The sequence below is a fragment of the Lepisma saccharinum genome, chromosome 27, assembly GCF_977018435.1.
Source record: "Lepisma saccharinum chromosome 27, izLepSacc3.1, whole genome shotgun sequence".
NCBI classification, from domain to species: Eukaryota; Metazoa; Arthropoda; class Insecta; order Zygentoma; family Lepismatidae; genus Lepisma; species Lepisma saccharinum.
The window spans coordinates 9,889,921-9,902,595 of record NC_139255.1 but is presented as its reverse complement, the minus strand read 5'-3'; the positions used below and the strand labels follow the sequence as shown (position 1 = coordinate 9,902,595).

Genomic DNA, 12,675 nt, shown 5'->3' with positions numbered 1-12,675 from the left:
TTTTTATCGTTGGTGCTTCGTTTCGGCGCTACAGTCGTTCAAAAAAGCACGTTCTGCCGCCTGTATACTGGCAACCCGACACAACATTTGATCGCTTCTGTGACGTCATTTCCTGCGGTGAAACAGCGCACGGCAGTGTTGCAAGGAACACACAAATTTCGTGAAAAATGACTAACTACTACTTACGTGCTGTAAATTGAAGCGAGAAACGCATCCAGTAGGCCAACGGTAAGTGAACCAACGATACGAAAAATTGTTGAAAACCTCATATTCAAAAGGAAGTGTTAATATCGGATTTCGTTTCTTATCCTACATGTCAAATATTTGCAAATCTGGTTGCAAGGTTGATATCTACAGGTTAGTCTAACCACTAATCGTGAAACATGAGTTGTGGTATTGTTGTGCTGATAAGGGAAGCATCCGAGGTTCACGTTGTTACATTATGGCTAAAACATGTACAGTAGCATGCATGAATATTACCAAGCAAATTGTCCTTCACTATGTTAACTCTCTCTGCTTTACGCATCAAATGCTTTGGAAGGTCAAACGAAAACAAATAATATGCATCAACACAGTGTTACGGCTTCACGTTCAAAAGGATGCGTGTTCGAGCCCTGGCAGAGAATTTTCTTTAGTTGCAAAAGAGGCTCCAACATGCGTGTCATCGAATTATGTGTATAATCCTGTGTAACTATGCAGATTAGACGATAGTAGGCTGGCAAGATACGGCTCCACCCTAGACCTTTTGGTGTTCATGCATACGAGATTGTGTCGTCACTTGATGCTGATAGTGATCTGCCTGGCGTTTCTCCAATTATACCGCCTCTCCCAACTGCATCTTCCAACTGCTCCTGTCCTCATCTGCCAGTGCTGATATCCACTTTTGCTGAGTCCCGATGCTGCCGCCAAGTCTGCTGATGCAGATGACGACGTTCTCGTCCACCTGCTGCCAGCTAGCGACCTTCGGAATGTGTTTCGTTGTTGCCTTCTTAGCACTTGGCAGGAAGAGTGGGATGCGGTAACGGTGAACAAGCTTGACGCTATTAAGCCCATCACAGCTGCATGGTGTTCCTCTTTCCGTCCCTCTTGCCGAGAATACGTTCTTCTTACTCGACTGCGTATTGGACACAGCCGTCTAAACCATTGGCATTTGCTGCAAGGGCTGGACCCTCCGATGTGTTTTGTTTGTAATGTGGTTTAAAGTGTTCGGCATATTCTTCTTGATGCTTTCCTCCGGCAGACTTTCAATCTCCCGAGCTGTTTATCATCCCTGTTGGCAGATGACATAAGTGTTTTATCAAATGTTTTGTCTGCCTGTGAGGAAGCTTTTAGGGTTCATTCCTACTTTCTAATGTGTTGTGTTTCTCTTGTGCGAGTCCATTTACAACCATGCACTTTTAAGTTTTCTGAACAGGCTTTTTACACCCTTTTTTAAACATTTTAAGTAAGAATTTTAGATAAAAGGATATTTCGCCGCATACATTGAAGGGTGCAAAATGGCCATTATGTGCCGACGCACCCAACAATTTTAATTTAATCAACCAATCTATTCATTAACAATGTTTGAGCATAAGCTTTTGATATTTTATTTTCGAAAGCATCATAATACATATCTGACTGACGCACTCATCAATGAAAACTTTCGCCGGCCCCGTGGGGCGGAGTGGTTAGTACATCGCGCTACGAGGCCAGGGGTCCCGGGTTCGAATCCTGGCCTGGACATGGATATTTGTGAGTGTCCATTAGTAGCTTATATCCCAGCCAAGGCCTGTTGCTGTTGAATATTCATAAAATAAATAATTATATGTTCATAAAAGTTACAAATATGCAAATACATATGAATTTATTATAATGATTTGCAAATTTATTCTAAGTACATACAAACAATTTATGAATATTAAACAGCAACAGGCCTTGGCTGGGTTATAAGTTACTGGTGCTTCATTCGGTTAGAGTTAGAGAAAAAAGTTAGGACAGGTATAAAAGGAAAGGGACTGGCCCAACTTTATCAGGACGTCTGGTAAACTTAATTAATCGTCATTTCATCTACAGAAATACAATTGCCACGTAATCCAACAGAAATTCTGTTGAAAGAAGAAAATATCGGAGAAAGTTATTATTTGCATCAAATAATAGACGTTTGAGGTGTCGGATTAGAACTCGGCGCGAGAACAATATGACCCATAAATGTTAATAACCAGTCGTTTCTCTCAAGAAAGAGAAATTAAATCAACAAAGTGCACCTTTCGAAATCCCTTCTCTGTTGCTTCGCGTGGGGAAATTACAACGCGCTGGCATTCTCGGAGCTTTTCCAAAGAAGAAATTTCCTCCCTACTGGCCCTGTGTTGTTTATTTCACTCCCACGTGTTCCTTTGCTCTCCCCATGAAAAGAGTCTCTTTATGGCTGCAAGGATATTGCTATCGCCTTAAGAAAATGGGGCATAAACTTGCCCCCCGCTTTCAATTTACTTCGTTCATGTTCGCCGATCATTCGACCGTCGTTTATGACGTCATGCGAACAATCCCGAAGAAACTTAGAAATCCGGCAGCGCTTTATATTTCATAAAATCCCCTGTCTCCATGTTGTTCTTAGCCCCCATTGGCAAGCTTTACTTTTTCACGGCCTGTTCTTACTGTTCGCACCCGCCGTTGCCAACTCATCCCTTTTATAACCAGATTTAGTTATTTTTACGCACACTCCCTTTGCGTAATTTTTCATTTTGCGTCGTTTTATGCAACGTTTGGCTGCTTGTATCGATGAGGATTGATGCTGATCATATGAAATGGATGAAGGGATACCCACGCCCAGTCCGGGAATCGAACCATACCTTCTAAAGCCACGAAATACTCCAAGTAGCTTTCTATTTATGTACTATAAAATCTGTAACTTTATTTGTTTTGGGACTAATCACCAAAAGACGCAAGAAATTAACCAGAGGCCGCCCCAGGGTTCAGTTTCATGATTGAATGAAGCACTGGCAGTGCAGAACCCCCCTCTCTCCGCCTTTACTAAACTGCGGTATATTTGTTATCCTCATCGTCGCCATTATACCAAGAGATAGAAAAAGCGACAGAAGTTCCAAAGTAGTAATTTCATAGAAGTTAGATGAGAGTCGTAAAGAAAGGTTGATTGATTGATTGAATTGCTTTATTTTACTTCGTTTTTTGTGCCACTTTTGACTAATTTACGAAGATGGGGATGAGTGATGATATGATGAAATTGATGAATGGACACTCACAAACATCCATGCCCAGGCCGGGATTCAAACCCGGGACCCCTGGCGTCGTAGCGCGATATGCTAACCACTCCTCCACGAGGGCCGGCTCGTAAAGAAAGGAAACAGCAATCCCCAAGCAGAGTCATAAACCCGCAAACTCTCTAGGCCAATTTGTGATGCGAATATCCCGGCCCTGAGTAACGGAAGTGATGTGCAGTCAAAACCTGTCTCGATACTAAACAGTCTCCAAGCTGAGATCCTTCATAGCGATCAATTTCTTGTCAGGTCTGACTCATTTTCTCTAAACATAGGTGGCAACACTGCTTCTCAGAGCGTGGTTGGTGCAAGCATGAACCAGAAATAGCCCACACGTGGATCGCTGGCGGCGCGTTGACATGACAGTTCATAAAATAATTTCGCTGCCCAGCTTACAGTGTACATTAACTGATTGAAATTCTAGGCGAAATTGTTCAGCAGTTTTCCATTGCGCTGGATATTTGGACTTCTGCGGTGGAAGTAAGAATGTTTGCTTTGTGTGAATTGCTTGTGTAATTGCCATGAGCAATGTTTCTCAATCACCCGGAAGGGGGCCACGCCGGAAATCGAATGTCAGGCGATACTTCCATATTTTGTGCATGTAATCGCTTTTCAGCATGAATTGATAATAACGTTATGTTTGAGGAAATATCACGTCACAGGTAAACAATATATTTTTGCCGGTTGTGAGAATCGAACCTACAATAAACCTGTGATTTTATTAAAAATCCAACTACTTAATGGTGTCACCCGGAATTCTGTAGTACTGTTTGTTTAAAGCTTTAATCTTAAGACCCATTGAGACGCGGAGAAATGTGGCTTCAGAAAGCAACAGAACTTATGTTGCCTGCTTCTACTGAAATCAAATGGTGTAACGCCCACTAATGGGAAACGTGCGGAATCGAAGCGGGAATTTCCGTGCAAGAAATCTGCAGGTTATCTCAAAGGTTATTGTCCACTGAGACGCTGGAAACGCTTATGTTGCGCTCTGTTTCCGCTTTTCTCCGCTCTCAGGGAGCACCAAGCTTTATTTGTTATGTATATTATCTGAGGGGTGCCGTGCTGTTAGCGAACGTGCTCGTATCGAACACGTGCTCTCAGCGAACGCAGTTACGGAACGATTTGCAGGTGCGTGCTGTTAGCGAACACGCAAACTTGTCCTGTCTTATTTGTACTTGAAGCTAGTCACCATGCAAGTGTTGCCAGTCATACGCCCACTCGGGTCTTCCTTGTCGCACAACAGTTTTGCTACCTTGTGTTCTGACGTCAGACGAGGAATGCCTACGAAGTTAGGTTAGGCCTGTTAGGTTAGGTTCCATTAGCATAAATACAATGAAAAATTATTATTTAGGCTAAGAGAACAAAACATAGCTAACCTAACCTAACAACGTAGGCATTTAGCCTAAAATTAAAAATCTTTCCCCCGTGACGTCAGAACACAAGGTTGCTCAAGTGTTGTGCGATAAGTAAGACCCTTCTTCAGTCGACTGTGAAACCAGCAAGATGAGTGAAATAGAATTAAAAATATATAGCTAACAAAAACTTTCATGTAGTTAACCTAAATTGTTGAGGATACTTCATTTAGCTAATTTCAAACACAAAATGATTATAAGGTATCACTGGCAACACTTGCATCTTGACCACTTTCAAGGACAAACAAGACAGGTACACACACCTGCAAATCCTTCCCTTCCGGTGTTCGCTGAGAGCACGTTCGCTACGAGCACGGAATCATCTGATTTGAATTTGAATTTGAATTTAAATTTAAAATTTTGGGTGCGTCAGCACTAAGGCTATTTTGCACCCGTCACATTATACGGCGACCAGCCCCTTACCATTACTAATAACAACTCTAACGCTGCATAACTAAAATTCTTAAAATATTCAGACTTCTGTTAAAAGCTGAGGCTGTAAACGGGCACTCAGCACACATAAGGACAAGAAACAGGACAAGACACAGAAAATTATACTGGCCATAGTGCCAGTCGCCAGAGCCTCGTTCGTCTGCAAAATGCAGTCCAGGGTGTACTGCGTGGAAGTGAGGTTGACTTTTGGGCGCCTACGTGGAAGGTCACCCCTTACACCCCGGAATCATCTGAGAAAGTGCGCCAGAAAGAATCATTGTCAGTGACAGAGAATTACAAGCTTCCTTTTAATGACAACATAACTGTTTTTAGTATCTTGAAGGTTACAATTAAGACTATACCCTGTCCCAGTTAACTTTGGAGCAAGGCCGCCCATAGCGTCAGAGAAGCGAGGGAAATCTAGTTGCCAGAGCGGAGCAGTACACGCTGCTCGATGGCTGGTAACCGCTTTCCTCCCCTCCACGCAATTCTGGCCCTCTCACGTGTTCATCGGTGAAGCCGTCTCACGTTACTACTTGCGCAGAGACTTGAATTCGTTCGCCTGCTCCACAGTTAGCTGGGACAGGGTATAGAGGGTGTGCCTCACAGAAATGACAAATTTCGGGATCAAGAAGTAGGTGTGTGCAATGGGAAAGGGAACTCTTCTCAATGGATAGTTATGTATTTCTTCATACATCACCAGTTGATTTTAGAATCCAGTTGCGTAACAAGAAACACATTTTTTTTGTAGTTTTAATTATATTTTAAGTTCACTTTCTGCATACATAGGTTAATCTGGGCTTGATCTACAGGGTGATTCAAAAGTCCCTTAACACCCCTATAAAATGTAAAGGAGTTAGGCTGGGTACGAATTGCGACGATAGAAACAGGTTAGGCCTAGAGGGAACCATGTTTGTGTATTCCAAGCGGACGTCCGCCATATTGAATTAAACTCAATTTTTTTTATGTGGAAAGGGGGTGATGTGACATCAAATCAGGCTAGAATTTCACAAGAAATCCAATGCTGAACGTATTTTGAACCTATTATAGTCAGGAGAAATTCATGACTGCATGATTGTAATAAATGTCATCGGGATCGTACTGCTGTCTGGGGAGAGAAGTTCACGTGTCATTTGAAATCATTCTAATTAACGACACCCCCAATAATATCCAGTGTCTCCTCGCATAATATTGTTTCTATTGCGCATTTTCGCTTTTATAATATTATTCGGCAGTATAAATACGTAGATATCAGTGGCAAATACAAAATTCCATTTTCAGCAGTAGCCTTGTTGCCTTGATGTCCTCTGCACACTGTGAAAGTTGTAAGTATTGTACGGTCACACTCCTGTGTACAGTGGCGTAGCAAGGGGTGGGCGAAGTGGGCGACCGCCCTGGGCCTCGCGCCTGAAGGGGCATCACGTCCCATAGGGTCGATACAAAAATGTAATAAATAGAAATGAGATAAAAAAGAAGGAAAAAATATTTCAAGTGGGCAATAAAATTAAAATATTCTCTTTTTATCTAGTTTTAAATTCTAGTGAAACGTCATAATTTGAATGAATACGTCAAATCAGGGGCGTAACATACGGACAGGCGGGCCCTAAGCCTAAGGGGCCCCGAAAAAAAAATATCGTCGTATTTCTCATGTGAAACGTTTACGCAAAAATTCACGATAACCGCATCGATGAGTGATGATATGATGAAACTGATAGAGAACGCTCTCAAAAGAATACCCATATCCAGGCCGGGATTCGAACCCGGGACCATGACGTCGTAGTGAGCTGTGCTAACCACTCCGTCACGGTGGTCGGTGAAATGCTGTTGGAGTATTAGATGTTACCATCGATGTTATGGTAGTATTGCAACTAGAGCTAAGTGTACACCGAACGGCAAAAGTAATACGTCCATTACTATTTTCATTCAGTGTTTTCCACAGTATGATGATAATGATTTGAAATAAAAACTATGGTTGCCTAATCTAACCAAACCTAACCTAACCTTATCGGAATGGTTCGTGGGGCTATCCGTCAGCTACCCGTGCAAAATGTACAATTTTCAAGCGTGACGAATATGATAGTAGATATTTTTCGGTAAAGAAGGTTCGAAACACTGATATCCGAAAACAAAAGAAGCTATATCATTCGCAAAGTAAGCGATATCGCACCGTTACGCGCGTTCCGTAGCACTTAGAAAATGCGTTATTTAGTAGAAAAAGTGTTTGTTTTAGTGTAAGAAACATAATGGCATCTTGAACTACGTTCCGCAATACACAATTGGTAAGTACGAACCATACGAAACACAAAATATCCGATTTAAATGTGTCTGCGATCTATAAAACTGGTACCAAAAATGCTACTAAGCAAAAGTCAACATCTGCTTCGCATCAACAGAATTCCATCCCTTAGAACAACACAAGATGTAGAGTAAAAACAGAATGAAAGTAGCGATGAACAATTTGCTTACTATTATCTTTGCCTTTGGCTGTACGATTGTAGAGTTGCAATGTTATGGTCCAAAGTAATGGAAATATTCAACTCACTGATAATAATCTCTTACGTGGACCCAACAATCAGCAACACAGTCGCTTGAAGACAAAGGTTGTCACATGGGATAGAGCTTGGCGCTTATTGTTTATAAACAATTTCAAGCCATTGAACAGGCATGATAATTCTATGGTTAGGACCTAATATAAGCATGGGCGTCCGGAAGGAGGGGCAAGGGTGGGGGGCATGGCCCCCCCTGGAAAATGTTAGTCAACCAAAAATTATGTATTTCACACATATAATTTCATTTTAGCCACAATAATATGTGTTAATTATTGCATGAACACCATAAATTCAAATTTAAGCAATTTTTAGGTAACAACACTATTTTTGTGGAAAATGTGCCTTGTTTGCTCCCCTGGAAAAAATACCTTCCTTGCCCCTCCCTGGAAAAAATCCTACGGACGTCCATGAATATAAGTATTTATAAATTAAACTATACATATTAGCAATGTTTATTAAAATGAAGAACATGTATAAATGTATGTTAACCAAAAAAATGAAACGAAACATTTTCGCAAAACGACTGGAATTTGAAAAATATTGGGACAGAGATTAGAAGGAATGGACTGTCCCGACTAAATCCGGATGTCTTGTAGAGTTGCATCAATGGTTATAAAACTAAAATTACCAAACATTAATATTTCATAGTTCGAGGGCCTCCCCGATGGCGCAGTGGTAGCGCCAAGGGGTCCCGGGTTCGATACCCGGTGGAGGCACATAGTGGTTTGGATCCCACTTTAAACTGTAGGACCAGTCCAGATTAGCCTTACTGTGCATAAAGTGGACTTAAAACACCAAATCAATAAAACAATCAATTCATAGATCGAGGGGAGACATGGCATGCATAGTCCCTACACTGGGAACGGACCTGTCGTACAGCTTCATATTTCAGCTCCCGGAAATAAGAGAAATACATTTTTAGGGTGACTGGAAATATTAAATATCATTTTCGTCAGTAATTTATTATTATTATTTTAATATGATAAATTAATGACGTATCCCTGAAGATTTTCTATCTTTTAATCTCGCCCAGGCCCTCGCGATATGTTGCTACGCCGCTCCCTGTGTATTTTTGTTCAAGACAATTACAAGTAGAAAAGAAGAAAAATTGCATGAAAATAAATTCCAATTGACAGAATCATGTAAATAATATTGTATTTAATTAGTTAATTTCTTGAGTGTTTTGGAAAAATAACAGGACATGTTAAATCCTGTATTTAAGTAATTTGATCAGTTTAATTGCTCTTATATAAAATAGTAAATAGAAAAAATAATAAAGAAAGTGATATCTTTTCAGATTGTTGTGCAAGAGATGAATCGCCTGGGCATGATGGTTGACCTGTCTCATGTCTCCGTTAGAACCATGGTGGATGCCTTAGAAGTGACGAAGGCGCCGGTGATATTTTCCCACTCTTCTGCGCATGCGCTCTGCAATAGTTCCAGAAACGTACCTGACGACGTGCTCAAAATGGTGGTGAGTGATATAAAATAAAATATATAAAATAAATAAATATTTTATATTGCTACTACAGGCTGATTTATAATTTGGAACGTTTTTAGTTCAAGAACTATGTATAACGAATGCAGCAAAAAGGTGCATATCAGTTCATAAAGAAGCTCTCCAAATTTGCACTCGTAATAGGGCCCATCACGTAATTGTAGATGTGGCCTCCAGATGGCAGCAAACATGGTGTGTATTGGTGAACGTAAAGCGTTCTTCGTCTTAGAAGTCGCTAAATGTGGGTCAGTTGTGACAATACAACGAAGATTTCGTACGAAATATCGAACAGAAACAGCTACACTATGAAAAAATATGCAATTTAGTTACCACCAAAATTTGGTGTAACACCGTAATATCTGGCACGTAACACCCAATGAAGTGTTAAGGGTCTCCATAGTTTGTGTGTTTTGACAGCAAACGGTGTAACAAGACACCAAAGATGGAGCCAAATAGCTCCAATTCCGTATTAACACCAAAAGGAGTCTCCTGTTGGGTGTTGTTATCCCCAGGCCCGTACCCAGCGGGGGGCAAGGGGGGCATGCCCTCCCCCTCGAGCTATGAAATATTTGATGCAAACCTACAAAAATAACATGGAGAAATTTTAAGGATTATGCAAGAATTTTAGATTTTCTTACGTAAATGAATGGGTTTTCTCTGGAGAGAGGCAGACTCCAGAAGTCTGCAGTCTACTATATTTAGTAATTTTAGTTTTATATCCATTTATGCGAAGCTACCAAGTGTTCAAATTCGGTCGGGACAGTTACTTACTCCCTGTTTTGACATTTTTCGAACTGCAGTCTTGATTAGAAAATGTCCTCTTTCGTGGTTAATTCACATTCAGACATGTTCTTCATTATAAGGATAATTCCATAGCGTTGGTGGTCACATTCAGGTTACGAATTCCCATGGCGGAAGGGAGATCTCTCACCTTCCCACCAACGATCTTGTTCTATTAAAATTTTCCCGCATTAAAATTTTCCGAGCCTAAGAGTTTGTATTATAACAACAAAGCAATTAGTTTGGACTTCAAATATCTAAGAATAACATAATAAACACATACAAAGAAGGAATAACAAAGAATGATGTCTGCCTTTGTGTGAATGTTGCATGCATCTTTTATTCTCTCTCTTTTTTTAGGGCTGGTAATTGCATAGGGTAAAAACTTACTTCTACCTAGGTACAGTCATAGATAAGATTTTAAAATTATATCAAATTGGACTAGTTAGAAATGAAGCCGTAGCTGCGAAGGTGGTTGGTTGTCATTGTCACCCTAGGCCCCTGGAACGTAGAAATTAGACCGACCTGTTAATTCTCCTCCATTTCGCACTTCCTTTCGTCGGGAATAAAACAGAGCACTTAAATATTAATTTAGTAGGAAACTAATGTCTTCTTAAAGTTCCTCATTTTTTGTCCCTCCACCTATACACTGTCTCAACCTTAAAATAAAGTATTGAAGTAAATGGAGTACTTCCCTCTCTCTCTCTCTCTAATACATGATTTTTCCCAATAGCTCTGTCCTTCTCTACTACCGCTGCGTTGCCAGATGTTACAAAATTTACAAAACGTAAAAGTCATAAATTTCAAACAGTGAAATCATTACCCTGTAGAGTTTTTAATGCTCTATATACTGACGGCATTATATAACCTGTCATAAATTCATGTGATCTGAAATTTCCATAATTATGGAATTTTGCAAAACGCTTAATTTTTTTCTAGTAAATACTTCAAAAGCCTTCAATACCAAACCGCTTTATCAACTTCGCCAGTTTTTTTTCTATGGGATCTATGGTGTTTGGATATATGATATTCTTCGCTTGAGTGAATTAATTTGCTTACGAAGAGAGTTTTATATATATATACTATATACACATTCGATATTTTGTATAAATCATCAGACCGTAACATGAAAAAGCTGGTTAGCGAGAAACTTTTCGGTTTGTCGCGATAAACGTGCAGACCAAGCGTGAAAAGTGTTGACCATTGTTTGAAGCTATTTTTAGAATGCATTGTTACTCCACAGCACCGTTAATTATTGCAGAATCGTAGTTTGTTTACGCGGGCTGTCTCGCGTATCAAATTCATTGCGCGCCGCCGAGGTTATAATTCATTTGCAGGCAGGTGCCCCGTTTCGTAGGAAGTGTAGTGTGCTGTGTGATAATTGTGGATTGCATGTAAGTTACATACTTTGTTTAATGATGGATAGAGAAGCTGGAAAAAGACGCAGTATTGGTAAACTTCGAGGTAAAGAACGCATAATAGTTACACATATAATGCAAATGTAAAATAGTACTAAATAGTTACGTCGAAATATAAACTTTTACATGCAAATCTTGAGGCAACTATCGTTTTCCCCAAAATGTATCAAATACATAGATTTTGAAGATTTCCTGTACGATATTAAGGAAGTAAATTTGTCGCAATCATTAGCGATTAAGAGCGACTCGATGCGCCTCCGTTTATTGATCTGTCAACGCCGCGCTCCATTTAACCCATACTGACTTTTAAGGTTCAGACGCACTATAGTTATCTTTAATTTGCAATCGATTTTGCAGATGTGAACAATAACACACACTGCTTCAATGAAGAGGTGTGGGATTCCTAACAGACTGTCCTTTTATTAACCTCATTTCTTGAATGCTAAGTTTAATTTTCATCGGATTCAACGGAAAAGAGTAAGTACATAAAATTTCTACAATGTCTAGGTAAGGGAGTGCGATAATCATTCTCGTCCTGGGCGCTGAAATCTCTAGCTACAACTCTGATAAGGAAATATTTCCTTTCGAGAGACCATTAATAGATTTACTCCATTATAAAAACATAACACAATGAAAGTATGAAAAAGTAATTATCATTTTTATTAAAAAAGCAATAATTAAATAATATCTAACACTTATTAAAAACATTTCACTTATCTTCTAATTTCTTTACGTTTTGAACCAGTCGTTAAAGGAATTCATTTGATAGTTTAAAATTGTAGCAAATTAATTTGTTTATATATGTTTATAAATATAAATAAATAAATTAATTAATTATTTAATAATTGACATATATTTCATGACAATTATATATATTGTATATAACCAAGGTTTCGGGCTTGGCTCCCCCCTAAATAAAATCCTGGGTACGGGCCTGGTTATCCCCATTGGTGGCGACTCATTTCCATATTTATTTTTATAGTGTACAGGCAAGACAATAATTGCGTAAGGTACGTACCAAACTTGAAGAGATTCTTTATGTACTGATATGCACCTTTTTTGTTGTACATGTTATAGTTCTTGTACTAATAAACGATCGAAATCCGGAATGGAATTATGAGTCATCCTGTATTCTGTACGACAAATAATTTCAGCGTTTCCAAGTCGCTAAGACACCAAAACTTCGTTAGTTTTATTCCAAGCTTCCCAGTCGGTAGTACTCTGGCTTGCTGGATATAAACTTTATTAGCTCAATAATGATTTATTTCTATTCTTTGATAAATACTCGATTTAGGTCTCCAATTAAAAGGTAACAAGTAAATACATTAAAAT

General features: G+C 39.6%; 1 protein-coding gene across 2 annotated transcripts in view; it reads left to right on the top strand.

Moving 5' to 3' along the window:
* The window catches only part of LOC145980354 (dipeptidase 1-like), a 150,317-nt gene that overhangs the window by 104,055 nt on the left and 33,587 nt on the right, over positions 1–12,675 (top strand). For both annotated transcript variants that reach the window (XM_083113406.1, XM_083113407.1), the window contains exon 7: positions 8,945–9,121. In XM_083113406.1, the coding sequence (XP_082969532.1) occupies positions 8,945–9,121 (177 nt within the window). The remainder of the gene's footprint in view (positions 1–8,944; positions 9,122–12,675) is intronic.